The sequence below is a fragment of the Silurus meridionalis genome, chromosome 16 (assembly GCF_014805685.1).
Source record: "Silurus meridionalis isolate SWU-2019-XX chromosome 16, ASM1480568v1, whole genome shotgun sequence".
Taxonomy (NCBI): Eukaryota; Metazoa; Chordata; class Actinopteri; order Siluriformes; family Siluridae; genus Silurus; species Silurus meridionalis.
The window spans coordinates 6,128,039-6,150,107 of record NC_060899.1 but is presented as its reverse complement, the minus strand read 5'-3'; the positions used below and the strand labels follow the sequence as shown (position 1 = coordinate 6,150,107).

At 35.1% G+C, this 22,069-nt stretch overlaps 1 protein-coding gene across 2 annotated transcripts in view; it reads left to right on the top strand.

The window, feature by feature from the left end:
- The window catches only part of cntn3a.2 (contactin 3a, tandem duplicate 2), an 81,208-nt gene that overhangs the window by 3,787 nt on the left and 55,352 nt on the right, over positions 1-22,069 (top strand). For both annotated transcript variants that reach the window (XM_046870101.1, XM_046870100.1), the window contains exons 2-3: positions 11,345-11,468; positions 15,211-15,346. In XM_046870101.1, coding sequence (XP_046726057.1) covers positions 11,414-11,468; positions 15,211-15,346 — 191 coding nt within the window. In that variant the 5' untranslated portion in view covers positions 11,345-11,413. The remainder of the gene's footprint in view (positions 1-11,344; positions 11,469-15,210; positions 15,347-22,069) is intronic.

Genomic DNA, 22,069 nt, shown 5'->3' with positions numbered 1-22,069 from the left:
AGGGGTCCTTGTTAACAATGTACAAGCAGTCGCTTAATGGTCGAGTATTGAAATATTCTATGAGCACAAGAAAAGCTTTTGGATTTCATTCATTTCAATAATATAATAAAAGAAAAATAATATGAGGCTGAATAAATGCTGAAGGGAAAAAAAGACAAATTAGAGATGATCAAATTACACCATAAAGACCAACTGAGATTTTATTTAACATGTTTTTTCCCAGTTATTTCTTCTGCAAAATGTGCGCATAGCTGTTAATAAATTTAGAATGTCGATGGTAGTTTTATGGCATAAATGATAAATAACCGAATATTGGCATTAATGATTAAACAATGCTGTACCTGAGCATGTGCTACACTTTAGAGTCTCTGTACTGTTTATTAATGACAAGTTTATTACTGCCCTGGAGAGAGTTTGCAATAGAGAAAGAGAGAGAGAGAGAGAGAGAGAGAGAGATGTCAGTTACTTGCATTCAATTCCTTCCTTTCAACAATTCTAGCTCAAATTGCACCAGGCATTAAGCCTATTTATTGTCGCCTTAAAAACAAGCTCGGAAATAGCAACGTGCACTTGATTACTGCTCTAATCACATCAGCAATTTTGCCTTTTAAAATGCAAATAAACTTTTTGTTGCTAATGGTTAACGCCAGTAAACTTAGCTTATTGAGCTCTTACAGGTTTTAAGTTGCATTGTTGTGCCAAACTTATTCATGTTTGCATAGACTACACTGATTCCCGAATGATTGGATATTTTGCTTTTTTTTTTTTTTTTAATAAGAAACTTGAGTAACACGATTACAGTTACATTTATGTGACCTACAGAATGGTGTTGAAGTCTATCAGTAAATACATCCTTAAACTGGTTCACTGGGTCATAGACCTTTTTTTAATAACAAAGTGTTCATTTAAATACTTAATGAAGCTGTTCGGACAGCTAGGGGAAGTTCATTTTCCCACCAGAATAAGAGGAGAACCTTGATGCACATCTTACATGTATCCTGAGAGACAGATCAGAAGATTAAAGTGAGCAGTATGCAGAACAGTGTATGTAAAATGTTTAAAGATAGGTGGCTGCTGGTCCATTTTTGGCTTTGCAGGCAAGCATCAGTGTTTTAAATCTGATGTGGGTAACTGCAGGATGCCAGAGGAGAGAGTGTAGCAATGAAGAATGTTTGTGAGAACTTGGGATGGTTAAAAACAAGTAATGTGGCTGCATATTGGATTAGTTACAGAAGTCATGTGGCATGAAGCAGTGACCAGCCAGGAATGAACAAACTCCTCTGCTTTAATTGTATTTTGCCTCACGCAAAAGTCAAAATGAATAAATTCCAAAAGAATAAATATAAAAACAATTATATAAGTCTTGCAACAATAGTAATTTTGTTGCCATACATTTCAAGATTGAAATGGGAAAGAACCGCAGTTGGCTGTGGTTTCTGAAGCAAGGCCACATCGGCTGTACTGCAAAAAAATGAAGCCATCTTCTTTAAGAACCTTTTAGGAAAAGTGTTTCTCATCCCATGCGAGTGTTTGACACACCTGCTTGTGCAAGAGCTTTTCATCATAAACACATTCTGGAGGGCAGATTATATTGTTGCCTTGCTCTAGTTAATTTGAAGTTTCCCTTGTGTAAGCCTAATTGTTTCGCATTTATGCATTTGGAAGCAGATTGTATACACTGAAAATAAATTCATATCAGTGGGCTCTTCTTTCTGCACAAATGTCAGAATTCTTTGTTTCTGTTTTGCAACATACTGTGTAAAAACTCCCTGGACCGTATATGGATGGATGGATTCAAATCAAAGATTGTTCTGAAACCTTCTTTTCATTGTTTCCTACCTTTGGTATTCCAAACAGTCCAGGAGCATCAAAGAAGCCATCTTCTTCACACCGAGCCTAAACTAATGTGACTCTATTAGATCCGGCTGTCATCCGTATTGATATAAAATGTGTAGGCGATGTGTGAGGAAGAGAAGAAGTTTGATTACTGAGAATCCCTTGCCTTTGTGTATTTTTCTCAGCACTACCTTTATTCATGGCATACTCCAGTATCTCCATAAAAGAAGCACTCTGGTGCATGAAAGAGAGAGTGTGTGTGGGGGTGGTGGTGGTGGGGGGCAGGTGCTTGCTAGGCTGTTAATAACGACTTTGTGTCATAGCAGAGATGAAACTCTCGCTCATCAAAACCTGAGATTTATTTTGATAGCCCAACTACAGCTATTACTCACAGTCACTGAGTGGTCATCAGAAAATAACTCTTCTGGTGCAGGCCTCGCTTACTGAAGAGGTCAGGCTTTGTGTAGTGCTGTTGTGAATTTATATCTGTGACAATAACTACTGCCAATTGAAGTTGCATGTTGAGAGGATATAAAAAAATCACCCGGTTGGTGCGTTAAACAGACGTAATAGATATTCATTGCTCATTTTGGCCTAGTTTCATGTTTCATCGAGCCAGCAAAGAAAACAAAAGAGTACATATCTCTCCTCACCAAATTGCACTTGTCAATTTAGTAAATGAGAAAATCAGTCTTTTGCACGCGGCTTGTACGGGGTGCCAGCATTGCAGGACACCCACCAGTCTGATCAATCTTGTGAATTGTATACAATATGGTGTCTTACATCAGTAATGTTGTGAAAGGCACAGAATTATTAACCAATCTGGATGAAATGGAGCTGTAGTAGTAATGAAGGAGTGTTCAGTTTGACATCACTCACATGCCGACTCCAAGCTTTGACTTTTAGACATCACAGATCTTACACTAAGGGTGCTATAACCCTGCGTTTAAACACCTGACATTGTCTTCTTTTGTTTAACAAATTTTCCTAATAAGCTTTCAAAATATTGGAAAAGGAATTGGTGTGCTAACATTTTGAAATATTTCTAAATTCAAATAAACAAGACACATTTAAAATAATAGTTGTTCTTTTTCACTACAGTATATAATTTCTAGCTCAGCAATGAAACTGGCTAATCCATCCACCTCTGCTTAATAAAGTGGTTTAAATGACCTATTTGTACTATTCCAGATTATAGTGTTATATGGTTTTTCTATTAGGTTTAATGTTCGAATTTCAACCTAGACATCAAATCTACCAAAAGTGTCTGATTTGTCTGGATTTGACAATATGGTCAGTATTTTAGATTTGAGCAATGGTGGGCCATCAGGGCCAGCAAAGCTTTCTCTGCTGGCTTAAACACTATCAGAATAACTGACCCACATTTACAACCTAAATTCTAATATTTGTTCTATGATATTGTATTAATTTATTCCCAACAGTTTATTCTCTTCATTTCGTAGCATTTTTCTTGGCTGCACTGCTTCCAGTACATGTATATGGATGTTGGGTTTTTTGTCCAATGAGATTTCAGCCTCTATGGGCCTCCATGTCAATCTAATCTGCCCAGGGCCTGCAAAGTCAGTACTGCTGGCTCTTTAACCATAGAGAATATTAGCAATGGGTCTGCTTCTTTAACCAATTAGATTTCATATTTGCCTCACAGGCATCAGCAAAAGTGTCAGCATTTTCCGTCCTCTGATTGGTTGGTAAGAGGGAAACTGTTACAGGCAAGTTTAACAGGCAAAACATGAGTTAGACCAGTGAATACGAGCGGTACCACTTTCTTACAGCCTCTGAGGAGCGGTGCAAATTATGAGTATGCATCTCTGGTGAGTAGGTTGTATTTTATTTACATTTTTATGTTTTTGTCATGTTATTATACAAATGTTGATTAAACTGCTCCAGATGATGTAGGTGGCACAGTTGCGGTGGTAGTGTAGAGGCTTGGAGTTGTCTTAACTGGGTTTCTTGCATTAGTAAAAATGGTATTCACCCTCCATATGTGAAATGCCTCTCTCTCTCTCTCTGTAATGCCACACGTTTGTTATATTGCGTTTTTGTATAGTATTGGTGGTTTCTATAATTGCGACGTGATAGTGGTGGTATTAAGAGGTGGATTGCGTCAGGTAGGTCCCCACTGAAGGCCCAGGTACCAAATGCACGGCCCACCACTGGATTGAGACACAGCCCACTACAGCAATCATGACAGCAAAAGGATTTTGTGAGTGTGGTATAATGTTGTTTTGGGTCTAAAATGACATCTAGCAAAAGACGCTTTTAAATCTTCCAGGTGTGCATAAGATATGCAGTGAACTTGCTACTGCTTTTGCACACACACAAAATCATGTGGTAAGTATACACATACTGCTCTGCTTCCTGTCAGGCAGTATCACACCATCCCAGTGTGATTAACACTTCACCCGACTGCCAAGTCAGTGCAAGAATATTCCTATAGTTTTTAGTCACTTGCGTTGCACATACACCTTACTGACATAATTTTTTTACATTTTACAGCAGTTCTATATTATGAATTTTTAAAATAGTATCGTCAAAGCTTGTGGTTGCAGAGAATTCATAATGTCCATTTTGGCATATTTGTCTAAAAAGTGATCCCCTGTCTTTTACTAATAGTAGCATAGCTTACTCTATGAATTAGGCCAAATCTTTGTGGAGCAAATTTTTCTTGCAACAGAGCGATATGAAACGATATGTATATTTTAAACTGTTCTAAAAGCAATACTGCTACAAACTGATTTAAAGGGAAGCTACAATTTAGACTGGGCAGCCAAAAATCGAGAAGAAACTGGTAGTTGAGAAGGCTACCTCAATTTAACGAGTTCAAATTGCAAGTTGTCAAATGGCAGTTTTTAACCAGATGAAGGCAGTGAATTACAAGTACCTTGAACTAATAAGCAGTTATGAATGCAGTATTGTACACATACAGATTGCATTTTGTATTTTGTGCAAATTGTATTAGTGTGCAGGTAAACGCACATTACCAAGAGTAAATTAAACGAATTAATATTAATGTTATAATTAATTCCTTGGTATTTTTATAGACACAAGTCTTTTTAAAATTATAATTTTTTTTTTACAAATTTTACAATTTAACTCAAATTACATGAGCAAAGAAACAAGCCACTACATAATAAGTAGACACTTGAACTGAAATAGGAGTAGATTTAATTGACTAATTTAAACTATTGCAAATGTAAGATTTAGTTTCAATTAAACTTTTCTTCCGAACTGCAATGTACTGTCTGTATTTTTTTTTATTTTGGTATTTATTTGTGCGTGTGTGTGTGTGTGCGTGGGTGCGCGTGTGTGTTAATACTCAGCTCATTGTTTTTTACCCCCTGTACCTTAAATGTTCATAGACTTTATAGGCGTTCAAGTGATAAAATAAAAACGATGTTGTTTCATTTTCCCCTTGCTTTTTAACAGGCTTTGTCACGTGTCAAGCTTTTTCCGAGGCTGAAAGTGCTGTTTAATACGCTGCACTCTACATTGCCTCCATGTTCTAGCCTATTTACTGAGCATATATAAAATCATTTGAAATTTGCCACAGCTGTGAAGGTTTTTGGCATGTGAAGGAACAGAACATTCCTCATCATCTGATCATCATCATCTTTTCTCTGCTTGTGTTCTATATGGTGGATGTTCAGCCTGGATACATTCATTCGGGAAACAAAATATTACATTCTTTTGTATTAATAAATTAATATGATTTGAGGTTCCGTTACCAGCAATGGCTACTTTTTACTTAAGTACATGTCAGAGCCCAAACTTCTTTACTTTAACTTGAGTGAAAAATTGTAGTCAGTACTTCAACATTTACCAGTCTTTTAAAACATTAGCATCTGCACTTCTACTTGAGTATAAAATGTGTGTACTTTTGCAGTGTCTGGTAAAATGGAGTAAAATGATGTGTGAATAAATAAAAACAACTCTATACACTACGGTTTATGAGAACACTATGGCAGTTTGGCTAAGCATTTACACTGAGAGCAAAAATGGTACAAAACCTTTCTACTTTCTATAATGCCTTATTTAAAATCATTATCTACAACAATGGCATGATTGTGCAGTCTTGCAGTTGGATAGCAAAGTGTGTGGTAATTATACGCATAAAAGTGAAGTGTGTTGCAGTGTGGATTGAGCAGACAGTTGTTAATTCAGTTATGAATTTAGAGTAACTATCAGGAAGTAATGACTTTTTATTTTTGAAAGAAAACTTTATTGAAGACAGTACATCATATTTCAGTGACATTAGAGTTAATGGCACAGACAAATAATTTTTTTCTTTTTATCACATAACTAAATTGTGGTTGACTGAGTAGACTGACATGATTGCATTGCATAAAAAGCACTGATTATCTGTAGTACCATACAGTTAAGCTTAAAAGTCTACATTCACCTTGGCTAAAAAAAATCCTTACTTTATGTCACCCTATATTTCCTGTCTTAGTCAATTAGGTGATCTACATTGTTTCCTTAGGAATTCATTACAATTTCTTCTAAAAACTATACGGAAATGACAGTGGGTAATAAAGTTTAATTAGTTTATTTGAATTAAACATTGTTGACAGATTGATGTAACTCAGTCAGGTTGGCAAAACGCAATCCTTGGACTTGCATTTTTAGTTCATTACACAGGTATTGGGATTTGAGTCAGGGCTTTGTGATAGCCACTCCAATTCTATTTGGAGGTATTATTAGGATTATCCTTTTGGAAGCCTCAGTTGCCATAAGGATTTTTTTTTTTATTATTGTCTAAGAATTGGTTCAGTCCATTTCCAGCAAAAAATCCTCCTTCTTCATGATGCCAAGTATTTTCTAAAGTACTGTAAGCACACTTTTTTAAAGCAAAATACCCCCAGAATTTGATGCTGCCACCCCCATGCTGCACAGTTGAGATGGGGTTTTTGGTCAAGTTTCTTGGACTGGCCCTGAAGTTAGGGCCTTGAAGTTGTACTTCAAGTACTTAGTTGAAATAGTTTATATTAAGTTGTAATTCATTACTAGAGACTCAAAGCACTTTTGTACATCGTTCTGGATGAGGGCGTCTGCTAAATGCCACAAATGTAAATGTAAATGTACTTCCTCTTTACCAATAATTATGCCAATTGGCCAGTCATAAGCTTCTAAATGGTATTATATATATTTCTGGAAACAGTTCAAAGAGACAGTCAAGTTGGTGTGTTAACTATTGATTTTCTCAAATTCTGAAAGAAAAATGTAATTAATAGCCTTTCATGTAAAGAAAGTAGACACCCTAATAATCTATTCTTTCACATGATTAAAATGGTTTTGCTCGAAATTTTGCTAATAACTTATGATTATTATTATTATTATTATTATTATCATCATTAAAAATAGAAATATGGTAATGATTATTTACATTTGGATAGTTTAATAATTATAACTATACATTTTTATATAAACTTAATGTTCAAGAGAGAATGATAAATATAAGACCAGTTTTTGTAATCTGTCATCTTATAAATATAACTTTATTACTTTTTTAAACAGTTACAGTGAATGAAAAAAATATGCACCATGTGTGCACTGGATTCCTAATAAATCACAAAAAGACTCCTACATAAATATTTGCGAACATGTTACATAGTTAATACTTATTAAATATTAACCTTACAGTCATTTAATCTAAATCCTCTTTCAAGTACACAAAAGGAATAAATTCCTGCGAAAAATCCTGTTTCCAGAGACTTTAGACCAGACTTATTCCTATGAAGGGCCAAACAATCAAACTTGATTGAGGGTAGTGGCAAAAAATAAATGTTGCAGTGCACCAAGCATTAAACTAAAAATCAAGTTGCCATGGTTCCTGTCATTTATGAATTAATATTAAGAATACATTAATTAATAAAAGCTTGACTAATGCAGTTTCATAAGTTCTCGTCTTTATTTTTCAGAAAGGTTTTCCAAATGGCTTTTTTTTTCTCATATATAGAATGGCAGGCCAGATCAAAGGTCACCACAGACCAACTTTGGCCCGTGGGCCTTAGTGTGGGCATCTATGGTACAGACTAACTAAAAATTTTACATTGGGGTTTTAAACAAACTTGCATTAGAAAATGTAAATGTGAATTTAGATAGTATTACTGTCTTAGAATGTTCTTTCTTTAGTTATTTTTTTGTATTTTATAATGAAAATATAATTAGCGGTGTGTTTCGCTCTGCAACAAGGGCAAGTTGTTTCTTTTTGTGGCTGCTCTTCTGAATGGTGCAGTCAATACCAAAGAAATGTCCAAAAATGTGTGTGGTGTGTGTGTGTGTGTGTGTGTGTGTGTGTGTGTGTGTGTGTGTGTGTGTGTATGTGTCTGCTTTCTGAAGACATGTTTTTGCTTTTTTAAAGGTTATTATTATTCTATTGTGTATAGCAGCATCACGTTATAAAATAACAGATGAAGACTGTTGATTAATGCCAAAGGAAGCTTGATTTGCTTTCAAAAGTTAATATATATCCAGAAAAAAAGTAATGTGTTTCATCACTTTTTATGGTTTTGTTGTTTTAATGCAGATTATCCAGCCGGATGTTGATGATGAAATTTGACGAAACTTTCACAATCCTGCTTGTTTTGACATGTTTTTTTTTCCTCTTAATGGAACTTTATGCGACAAACGTGTAGAAAATATTATGATTTGCATTGCCTTCAGGTCATTTACAGTCAGCCCCAGAGTTATTGACACCTACCATGAAAACAAGCTAAAACAGACGCAGTGAGTGATATTTTGGGCTTAAATGCAGCTTTTGTTTCTCCTTAGCACATTGGTTTCAGACTTTGCAATGCTATAAGTAATATTTGGTGAAGCTGGTGGGATCTGTAACATTTGTCAAAGATAGAAGCACTTGTATGTGAATCTTAGACCACGTTTTTTTTTTTTTTTATAAACAATTCTCCAGACAAATTAGCAACTTGCCATGTTTGTTATAAATAACAAAGAATATAATGTATTAAAAAGCAATTATTTTTTCAGTTGCTGATATTTTCTTTCATTTTGCATTATATTTATTTATTTATTTTGTTAGTTATATCCAAATTTAAGCATTGGTGTAATAATTGCATGTAACCTAAGCAAATAATATGAATTTTGAACACTAATAATGAATGCAATAATAATAATAATAATAATAATAATAATAATAATAATAATAACAAATTAAATATAAAACAACAGGCGTGTGTGTGTGGTGCTTTTCACATTTTAGTTACTGACTGCAATATTTTTTTAAGATAGCTCAATATACATTTCTAATTGAAGCAGAGTTGGGAACAATAGCTGGAATTAAGGTTCGTAATTGAGCTACTTGCCATTCATGACATGCTTTCTCACAACATATTTGGTGAGAAAAGTTACAGAATCTCTTTCCTCCTCACTCGATAATTTATTAGCTGATCAAATGTCTGCTTTGTGTCTCAGAGGGCACTTGGGGGAGAATAAATACTCTGCTGCATGTTTCCTCCAGCATGAGTTTGGTAGCATTGTAAATGGTAAATCTAATATAGAAGAGTTTTAGTTTTTTTGACTATTACTGGCATTGTTGAAATGCTGAACTTGACAAATAAGTGATGGTGAAATATATCATTCATGGATTTGCATAAATATACACATCAAAATTGTGCATAGACGGCACATTGCACATAAATTAAAGTAGTGTTTCTCAGTGCTGGACCTAGAGTTGCATCGTATTACACATGCATTGTCTTTTTTCTCTAAACCAGCCAAAATTCATTTAAAGTTTGTTCATTATCTGATTGGTTTGGATTGACAAACACTGAGTTAAAAAAGTAAAACTGCTAGTGAGATGGTTTCAGGCAAGAATAAGTCCCATTTGGAGCTCTCTGCTTTAAGTAAATTCATCTGTGCTTTAGTCCATTATTAACAGAATCTGAAAATTGGATTCCCTATCCTCTTTTCACTTTGCAGACATTAATATGACAAGCCACACGGCTGCTTAACAGCTCGTAGCTGGGAGCACAGCTTTAAGACTGCTTAGTGAGAAGTAACATGACATGGAGTGTTCATGGAGTGTGTTCAGAAGAGTCCCAGAGCATGTAAATCCATTTTTTCCATGCTTACCCTGACTTGACGCATCATAAAACTTCAAAATGACTAAGGAAGCCCTTCTAGAGAGATATGCAGTGGCATAATGTGACAATTTACCTTCAAACAGTGTCTCCCTAAGCCTGTACTGTCTGGGGATTACGTCGGTTTGACTTGAGAGTCTGTCAAAGTGTGTGTTTGTAAGATTTGTTGGGCTTAGGCCTAGATCATTTGTGATACAAACAAATATGTCTGTATGTGTGTGCTTATATATAATATACATTATACTATAACCTAATAGAATATTTTCTATCTATCTTTATTCCATCTTCTATCCATCTATATATATATATATATATATATATATATATATATATATATATATATATATATATATATATATAAACACCTATCTTTTCAAGTAAAGTCTGCTTGTGTTCAAGAGCAATGCAGACTCATGAAAAGATGGGAAACTCAATGAGCAAGATCCCTGATGCATATAATAGACTATAGGAAGCTGATTTAAACCTTGACAAATCTTTATTCTAACTCATAAGCAGACAAGATGCGACTGCACTGTAGGCTTTTGGGTATTCTAGTTGTTTAAGTCATCGCCTTAGTAAAAGTGCATTATGTGGCTAAGAAAACCCATTTTGAAGGCCGTGTTTTGGTTCTGTTTTTGGCCTCAATCAGACATTCCTCGAAATCCCTTCAATTCACCTCAGCAACAATCTAAAATCGTAAAACACGCAGCACAGCCAGGCAATCCTGCTGTAAGCAAAAGAAAAAGCACTTCAAAGAAATTTGACAACAAAAACACAGGAAAATCAGAAAAATGTTGGTAAAAGCTTATGATATTCATGTGGTCAGAGTATTATAACTGGCCATACAAGTAGTTAGAACGTTTCAATTCTTGCTCATCTCCATCTTTCATCATAAAAAATAGAAATCTATTCTTGAGAAATGTTGAGAAATATTTTCACATTTTTACTAATGCACCTAAGGGTTGTGTAGTTCTGTTCTGTTATGTTTTGGAATCTTTTCACTGATTTTTTCTCCCATGCCTTACACGCTAATAATATACCAGCTAATCTAAGGGAGTTTTTTTCTTGCCACAATCTTGCTCATCAGGGATAAATACACATTGCTCACCTTAACTCTTAAATTCTGTAAAGCTGTTTTAAGACAATGTCCATTTTGAAACGCGCTATAAAAATTAACTTGACTTGACTTAATCTTAGAATACATCTAATACGTAGAGGTAGAAATGTGACTTTCTTTGCAAGACTTTTTGTCTGTAGTTTGCATGCTGTCAGTAGTCATTACTTTAGCAGCTTTATTATTGTTGTTATTATTATTATTTTTTTATTATTATTAGTTTCTATTAACATTCTGTCATTTCATACCTAATACATTTTTAACCTTGGCTTTGCAGGTCAGGCATTTCTCAGGTCAAACTAACCTACTGGATGCTGGAAATCTCACACGCTTCTGGAAGCTGAAGATGAAGTTATTATGGAAACCGTTTTTGCTGCTATCAGTCATGGAGTGTCTTACAGGTACATGAACGGTTCAGGTTCACTTTTGGGAAATTTGTGCTGTGTCTATGTCAACTTGGCAATAAAAGATAAACTCTGACAATTGAAAGTTCTGGGCAGGGGGAAATTGGCACTTATATAGGTGGAAAGGCTGAATAGGCTTTGTTCTGTAATGCAGAGGATTGATCTGAAACTCCTATCGGGATACACTTCTTAAAAGTAAAACTATTTGATGAAACATTGTGTTTTAAACTTTAAATGTTTTTTCTTTGCTCAGTTCAGATTGATATTAGGATTAGTGTTTTTCTTGCTTTAACATCTGGTACTGCATAAGAGGAGTGTTTAAATAGGTTTGAGTAAAAGAAATACAATTGATGAATTTAAAACATTGAGCAGGAGATTATTTTACATTATATTATTATTTATTTATTCAAACAAACTGGATTTTTTAAAAGGTAGATTTATTTAACACACACACACACACACACACACACACACACACACACGCACACAAAGTAAAAAAAAATTATACAATTACACGAAACTATGAAAATATTTTGTTTAAAAGTGAACAAATCCTTCATTCACTTTTCACTACCAATTTTAGTAACATTCATTCTCCTGGTTTTTTTTTTTTTTTAAGTTGGCTTATGGCTAAAGATATAATTTTTTAGCTGTTTAAATGAGTACACTTTTGCTCTTTAGTCTTAGGCTAATGATGTCTCACACACACACACACACACACACACACACACACACACACACACACACATTAGATAGTATTCAATACTTATAATAGGCTAATCATTTTTATGTAACTGCAAAAAATGTATCAGGAAACTCGCTCCCGGGCTGCAGCTCTACAGTTTAACATTAAAATGGAACACTATTCTAACAAGATTGAGAAACGGCTAAAAGACTTTTAGACATAAAGCAATTACACTGTTGTTATGTAAATTAATGGGAATACACAAATGGGGATATTTATATATACATATATATATATATATATATATATATATATATATATATATATATATATATATATATATATATATATATATATATTTATTTAGTCAGAATAGCTGGCAACAAAAGTTAGTACACCCTAAGTGAACATGTCAAAACTGTGTCCAAATTATCAATATTTTGTGTGAGCACCATTATTATCTAGCACTGCCTTAATCCTCCTGGGCATTGAATTCACCAAACCTGCACAGGTTGTAGCTGGGATCCTCTTCCACTCTTCCATAATGACATCATGGAGCTGCAGGAGGTTAGACACATGGTGCTTCTCCACCTACCATGCGAGGATGCCCCACAGGCGCTCAATAGGGTTCAGGTCTGGAAACACTCCACTCCATCTCCTTTACCTTCAGCTTCCTCAGCAAGGCAGTTCAAGGTGTTCGGCCTATTTTCTAAAGGAGGGCATCAAGTTCTGCTTCTGAATGTCACAGTACTGGAATCCATGTTTCCCTCAATGAACCATAGTTCCCCAGTACCAGCAGCGCCCCAGACCATGATGCTACCACCACCATGCTTGACTGTAGGCAAGACAGAGTTTTCTTGGTTCTCCTCACCAGGGCGTCGCCACACCATCTGAACCAAACAAGTTTATCTTACTCTCATCAGACCATAGGACATGGTTCCAGTAATTCATGCTCTTGGACAGGTTGTCTTCAGCAAACTGTTTGCAGGCTTTCTTGTAGACCAACTTCAGAAAAGGCTTCCTTCTGGGACGACAGCCTGCCGAAATGTTTCTGCAACCTTTAAAGCAATTCTGCTAGCACCTGACGCACAGCACGAGGACTTAACTTCTTTGATTGACCCTTGCGAGTCGAACCCATCTTGGAAAAGCTCAGTATGGCTCTGGCCACTGTACTGTACCTCAGTTTCAGGGTATTATTGAAAGCACATGTTGCTTTGCATTAAACAACATACAGCTGTTATTACTTAGGGTGTACCCACTTATGTTGCCATCTATTTGGACAATAATGACTGTATGTTAAGTTATTTACAGAGGACAGTAAATCTATACTGCTATAGAAAAATCTAAGTTTCATTTCTATACTATTGTCCCTTGAGAAGATATACCAAAATGGTTTCTGAAATGTGAGGAGTGTACTCACTTCTGTATGTACTGAATGTATGTATGTATGTATATATATATATATATATATATATATATATATATATATATATATATATATATATATAGTATGTATGTATGTACTGTTATTAAGTAGAACTCTTTCTTTTGTTTGTTTGTTTGATGGTGCCTTGATACTGCATGTTATGGGCGAAACATTAAGTCTGTATCCAGTTATGGCTGCCGTATATAAGCATGCAGTGGCGGGTAGTCAGGGCCAGCCAAAGCCTTCTCTGCTGGCCTAAAGAGTATCAGAAGCACTGACCTACATTTACAACCCAAATTCTAACATTTGTTGCATGAAATTGTATTAATTTATTCCCAACAGTTTATTCTCTTCATTTCGTGGCGTTTCTCTTGGCTGCACTGCTTCCAGTACGTGTATGTAGATGTTAGATTTTTTTGTCCAATCAGATTTCAGCCTCTATGTGCTGCCATGTGAATGTAATCTGCTTAGGGCCTGCAAAGTCTGTTCTGCTGGCCTTTTTTTAGCATAGTCTCCTAAATGAATAGCTTTGTTTCTTTAACCAATCAGATTTTATATTTGCATCACAGGGCCAGCTAGCTGTCCTCTGATTGGTTGGTCAGAGGGAAACTGTTACAGTCAAGTTCAACTGGCAAAAACATCTGTAGCTTTGCACACATGAATACATCAGGGTTAGACTTTTTTACACCTATGAGGAAGAGAAATTGATTTGGTCTTGGACATACTTAAAAATCCATTTTGAAGAAAAGCTAGACATCGCGAGGAGAGGTCGGCCACCCCGAAGCTAGCTAGCGTGTCTCAGCCCAGTAAAGGGTTCCAGACCCACTTCCAGGCCAGTGAATACTAGCGGTACCACTGACTTACAGCCTCTGAGGAGCGGTGCAAATTATGAATGAGTGGTGAGTAGGTTGTCATGTTATTAGACAAATTTTGATTCAGAACTGCTCCAGATGATGTAGGTGGCACAGTTGCGGTGGTAGTGTAGAGGTTTGGAGTTGTCTCAACTGGGTTTCTTGTTTTAGTAAAATGGTATTCACCATCCATATGTGAAATGCCTCTCTCTCTGTAATGATACACGTTGTTATATTGCATTTTTGTATAGTATTGGTGGTTTCTATAATTGCGATGTGATAGTGGTGGTATTAAGAGGTGAATTAAGTTGGATAAGTCCCCACTGATAGCCCAGTACCCAAATGCACGGCCCGCCACTGTAAGCATGTATATTAAGTATTTTTGAATTGTGGACCCTGTACATTTGATTAATCACACATTTTAATACACCACTGAGCACCATTGTGGCTTCCTGCATGGGTGGAGCCACAAAACCTCATGCAAATAAAATGCAGCCATAGCTTTTTGGATGATTTATGCCAAGATACATTACATTACATTACATTACAGTAAAAAGACCAGGGACTCAAAGAGAGAAATAGAAAGCTGATACCTATTTGGTCAGGACCATATTGTTCAGACACTTAGTTATCTACACTCAACATTTAGCAAAATTGTGTTTCATTGTTTGACTTGCTCTCCACATTACATCACATAGACACAGAACACAAATAAACATTTTATTAAATATTATTTAATAGAAGGTAACATTTTAGTTTTTTTTTCCACTTTCAAAGATTGTTTGGATTATAAATCATTCCACGGGCCAAAATGGAGGATGGAGCCCAGTGATTTAATATTGCCAGTTGGTTTACCGGAAGAAGAGGCCACACTCACCTGTGATGCCAAAGGCTTTCCTGCTCCTCAATACAGGTAAATTGGTACTTTTTCTGTTGCTTTACTGGAACTTTTTACACTCTTTGTGTCACATCTTAGTGCATCAAGCTTTATACAACTTTTAAAAAAAAAAATGTATTTGTCATTACTTTCATGTTATAAGAATATTCAAAAGAAATCCACTGCAGTAGTTTAGCTTAATAAGTCTTTACTTGAATAGTACATTTGTGTGCTCTAATCTTGTGTAAGGTAGAAATATCTTTAGTGTATTGGATATGCATATTAAAAAAAAACAGATGTCATTTTTGTTTTGGTACATTACTGCTTTGTGGAGTTGCTGTATGAATTATGGATATAAGACTTCACCAACTTAGCATAAATCAACTCTTACTAACTTAGCATAAATCTTACCATGAATAAATCTTTGTCAAATGCTGTCAGAATCATGCGCAGTAGAAACTAATGAACTAATAGAGGCGCTAAAATAGTAAACAATAACCCACAAGCATTCTCCAATATGTGTAAATTTTATGTAACAGGTTATTTTGTATTTGTCTTATACCATTTTGAAAGCTACTAAGAATTAGCGTTGAACATAATATTAGCTAGAAGCTGATTAGTGTCATTGTACGTTGAGTATTGAGTGAAATATTTGTTTGATTTTTGTTTTAAATTATGCCAATACAGTGGTACCTCGACATACGAGTGCCCTAACATACGAGTTTTTTGAGATACGAGCGGTCACTCGGCCGATTTTTGCTTTGATACGCGAGCAAAAACTCGAGATACGAGCTCGAGACGCCGCTGCTAGATGGCGAATCGAAGCCATAAAGCGAAGATTGTGACGAAAATTAAGATAAGCAAAGAAGAAAAAGAAAAAATTTTAAAGTTTAAGGATAAGTAGTGTGCAGGAGTGATAGTAAAAAAATGAGTTTTTCCTCCGCCTCCGCTTATCGCCTCTACCACCCCCCCTCCGCACACTCAGACACACACACACACACACACACACACACACACCCCACCGGTGTTTTCGTTAGCTCAAGTCGTCTCATCTCCAAGGAAAATACACTGAATAAAACCTTATTATATCTTTACATTCTCTTTTATTATGTTTTTATACAATATTTGTCATTTATAAATACATTTTTCTTATTCAAAAACACGTAAAAAAAACAACTGGGGTGGCATTTTGGGGGCTGGAACGAATTAATGGCATTTCAATTAATTTCAATGGAGAAATTTGCTTTGAAATACGAGCAATTTGACATACGAGCAAGGTTACGGAAATAATTAAACTCGTATGTCAAGGTACCACAGAAATTCATATACACTATATGGCTAAAATTATTATTACAAATAACCAGCACACACATTTGGGGTTCTACCAGACAGTGGGAAGCACACAATATTATTGGATCTTCATACATGCTGCAACTTTACAATTTCCCTAGAACTAATAGGCTCAACCCTGTTCTAGTAAGACAAAAATCCTTCATAGAGCCTTGCCTTCATCCCCACTGGACACCTTTGAGAACAACTGCAAACACTTATTGAAACCAGGGTCTCCTCAACTGATAGAAGTGCCTGACTTTATTAATACTTTGTGGCTAAATAAGCACAAATCCTTACAGCCATATTTCAAAATCTGGTAGAAATCCACCCCATAAGTGTGGAATTTGTTATAAGAAAGGCGGATTATGTTTGGTGTTAGATGTTCAAAAAACCACATGGGTGTGATAGTCAAGTTTCCACAAACCACATTCATTCAGAATGAAATTTAGCCAAATTTTACATTATAACCAGACAGTTTACGAGGCAAAAAAAGAAAAAGAGAAAGAAAATAGAAAATATGCAAAATAACAGTAGCATTCTTACACATATTCGGTGCATTCTAAATCACTTGGTTATGTTAACATTTGATATGTGTTGCTATCAATAACATTTCTCCTAATAAAAGAAAATCACATACTGTATATATTTAAGCTAAAAAGTCTTGTTTAAAGGTCAAATTTGGGAAATATAAAAGGGTTGAATATTTGTTGGCTTGGTGCAAAGAAAAAAAGGCAAGACAAATAGTTGTATTTTATTTTTATATTTTTTTATTTCACATTGACTTTATTTGATTTGTCAATACAATACTTAGAATACTTAGTAATTTTTACTTCATTATTTTTCTTTTAGTTGTCCCAAAGTAGATTTTCATATAATGCTATAAATATTATAATCATGTTATAATATTCAAACTGACTTAGTTTACTATTTATTTATCTATTTGTCTATAGTACTTGATTTGAAATTGATAGACGATATTTTTTTATGAAATTAAGTGTGTGAAAAAAAACCTTCTGATACACATAGCCCTAATCCCAAAGGAGTTCCATTTGTACAAATTGTGCAGCCATTAATTTATATCCTACCCACTGCACTCATCGAAGAGGATATTCAGGATTTGAAAGGATATCAAGATTCATTTTAGAGCTGTCACATATATCAAGCATGATGAGTACATTTGAAGCAGTGACATTTGTTTTCTCTATCCTGTCATACATCAAGGACACTAGTGATGTCTTTGATGTGGTGGCCACAGATTGCAGAGTTGAAACTGTTTCTGTCCTGAAATCTAGATAGCTGTGAGCAAACATTTCTGAAAATTGTGTATATAATGTTTTGTGAATTAAGTGATCTTGCCAGGTTGGTACAAAATAATCATATAGGACAAAAATATATATATTTTTTTATTCACTAATGGCTGGATAGAGTGATCTTGATAATGATAAAAAAATATATATATTTCTGGGCATAGATAATGTTAAACACTGGGATTTTCTTTTAATTTGTAATATATATTTTTTATATTTTTACCATCTTTCAATCTGAGCTTGGAGAATAGTGAATTCCGGTATAGTATGCAAACTATTAAAAAAAGTAAATTGCACAATGCGCTATTATCAAAATACGGAATTGTTTTTATCCATGAAAATGGCTGTTGTATAGACAAAGGATGAAAGCATGAAATTTAGATTACTCTAGGGAAAAAATATTAGCTCACATGGTATTCAAAGCCCAGCCTGTAAAGTGAATTAAACAAATCCAAAGCGGCAGCTCACTGTCAGAGAATCAGGAAAGTGAGTGATAATGCCCATTACACATTCTCAGTATTCAGCCACACACTGAAAAAAAATTTAATAATTACTTCTGCTGGATTGCACTGGTGTTGTAAGACGAAGTGTAGTGTAATACATCTTCCAGCTTGATCGCTATTTGTTTTTGTGTGTATGTGTGTGCGTGTGCAAAAAGGTGGAGCCAAGATTTTACAAGCCAGCTGAGAGCAACTGGCCGATGCTGGCTGAGCGTGTGCTTGAGAATGATTTCTTTCTTGGCTGGATGACGAGTAGGCTGCCAAAGCTAAGGAAGTCCACAGGTGCAGAATGTCTGTGGAGGATAGTGCAGAGATAGTTGAGCAGATGAACCTGAAGCTTTAGAGCCCAGAGGGCCACTCTCATCCGATGAGCCTTTGCAAAATTGATATGAACTGCAAGAGTTTATTCGAGTTTATCCACGGTGACACATTCCAAAAAAACGCCCTGAGGCATCTATATCCTCACTTCACACCCGCCTCTTTCTGCCTCACTTGTGTTGTCACTCTGTCTGGATGTAGCACCTATTTGGAACTGGGTGACAAGTGCCCTTGATAAGGCCTGGATCTCTGTACGTCTATTTTTAACAAGCCTGTCGATGCGAAGCAGATTACATCTGTATTTCCCGTAAGAAGCAGCTGGTAATTTGGCCAAAATGCTTGTATGATCACCTGTAATGCTTTGATGTTTGGACTAGTTTTGTTCCTGCTGCCAGCTTACATCCAAGCTCCATTTGCTTTGTACATTTATTAGGTACAAATCACAACACTGACAATGAGCAGGCCTTAAAAATTCAAGGCTGCTTGTGGGAGCTGGACTAATGCAGGGACAGTACCATCAAAAGAAACAGCCATCAAAGAAAGCAAACAATACTTTGAAATACTTTGAAATACTTGTGCGAGTTCCAGCTTGTGGGTGGCGACGACCAGCCTGTGAGGTAACAGTGAATTTTTCGATACCAAATGTGCAAAGCACCTCATGCATCAACCTGATAAACACACCAGGAGGCGTCTGTTATTACCAGCCTTATGGGGATTGGGCTATCAAATAATCTTCCAAGCATCATGGGATTCGGTTGCTTTAGGCATCGTCTTCTTTTATTTATTTTTTTTTGTTATTTCCTCCCTGGAAATAAAAATAAGCATGTGGTGCCTTCCTGCATCAGTTCCTGCGCAGATGCATCTACTGAACACCCGCCAAAATAAATGATTGGCAAGCTGTAGGATCCTCTCTGGCTCTTTGAGAGGCCTCCTGCAGGATCCTGCAAGTATGAAGAAGGAGGGTTGATGATCCTCTGTAATAGGGATTTAATAACCAATAAAGAGAATAAACCAGAAAAAAAGTCAAATATTTCTGAAACAGTACTGAAAGCAGTAACTAGCGCCACACCTACATTTTACAAGACTTTTGATTTAGCATTGCACACACACATAGAGTTTAACATGCACTTTCTGTGCACACATCTGCTGGTTCTTTGATTTCTGTGCTCCTCTAAAACAAATTCATGCTGTTGGATCCAGCCAAGGTGTAAATGTGTGTGTGAATGTGTGTGTGCAGGGTGCATCCTCAAAACCAGTGTTTCTGCTTTCAGCTTTAGACCACCACCTACCACAGCGTGATCAGAATACAGCCATTACTGGAGATAAATGATACCGTTATAATGTGTAGGTTATGCCTGGCTGATGGTGTGTTCAAAGATGTGAATTATTGCAGAAAATGTGATAGAGATGAAAAACATGTTTGTGCTACATTTACAAATACAACTTAAATTGTGGTAATCTTATATGATGGTTAAATGATTTCAATGTTCTTTAGTGTGCACGGTTTCATTTTTAAGGTATGGCTGTACAAATATAGTACCTATAAATTATCCAGTGGCTTCAGATAAAATCTAGTGCAACATTTTGTTTGTGGAGAGCTCAGGTGCTCACAGAGGAGGGAATAGGAGGCAGGTGACAGGTTGTCCACAGAAATTGGCTTTATTTTTGCCACAGTCAAATTTTCAGCCCCCTAATGTTTTAACGCACTTACACACACACACACACACACACACACACACACACACACACACACACTTTGCTCTCTGTTTCCGTCTCTCTCTCTCACGCAGGCCTCGTCTTGCCCCTTTTTAATCCTTTGTGAACTGAAACAGAGCACACTCATTAATAAAACTGCACAGGTGTATGATCCTTTTCACTCATCCTCAGACTCTCACCCTCCATTTACAAACCAGTGCTCAACCACACCACCTCTTCAACAGTTTTATTTTATTTTTTACTGAGCATTTTTCAAAAGGAAAATGTTGAATAAATTGAATGAGTAAATAAATGGACTGATGCTTTGCATATCAAATGACTGTAATATTGCATATGAGTGCAGGGTAATATTTGACGTGTTGTAGTCAGACTTAAGAGCTAAGAGACTGATGATAACACTTAATGGCACTTAAATATGTCTTTAAATTGTCACAGTCAAGCACATACATATACACACTAACATGCATATAATATTACTATTATACATATTTTACAATTTATTTATTAATTTAAGTATTACATAATGAACATTTAACTCAACTCATCATAATGCAGAAAGAGTTTGAGCTTAATCTATTGATGTGTGTATATATATATATATATATATATATATATATATATATATATATATATATATATATATAAGCTGTGACTAAAACAAATGCAAAAAATTTACATAGGCAGATCATTGGATTAATCGAATGCAAATAAAGAATGTAAAAAAACATAAGTGCATTTTATATATATATATATATATATATATATATATATATATATATATATATATATATATATATATATATACTGTGTATATATAGAAAATGTCTTCTGATATTATGAATATCATGCATTAGCATTAACTGAAATTCATTGTAATGCCACTCAATTTATTAACACACGATTACTGCAGTGCGCATTTCTGTTTGGCAATTTTTATAAAATATTAAAATAGATAAAAAAATTAATAAATATAAAAGTGACTAAATTTAAACCAGGCAACACATTTATTCACGTCATCACTTCTTTACTCATATATAAAAATTATTAAATAAACTTCAACGAAAAATACCAATGCACAAAGTCTCAAATTGAGCGCCAAAATCCACCATGATGCACACATCTGACAATTAAAACCGTCCATGTTGAAACATAGCAAAAGTTCCGTTTGGTGTCCTGATAATTTAATGAATTTAAAACACCATAATTACTTTAAAAACTTTACAATATTTTGCCTTCATGCTCTATGTTGGGTATTATCTCACTAATAATAAACATACATTTGCATAAAGCATCTATATTTATCCATGCCCAGGTTGATAAAAGTTTAAAAAACTGGAAAAGTATTAATTTAAGGCGCATTTAAAACAGATAAGAATGTGTGGTTAAGTTGCGATTAATCACGAGTTAACTCATGACAATCATGTGATTAATTGCGATTAATTTTTCAATTGTTTGACAGCCCAGATATATATATTTAGATTATTATATATATAATATATATATTTATAATATTTAATTGTGGTACTCAAATTGACAACAGTTTGTGAGCTGCCTTTAAAGTTTCATTAAGTTTTAGAAGTCAGATC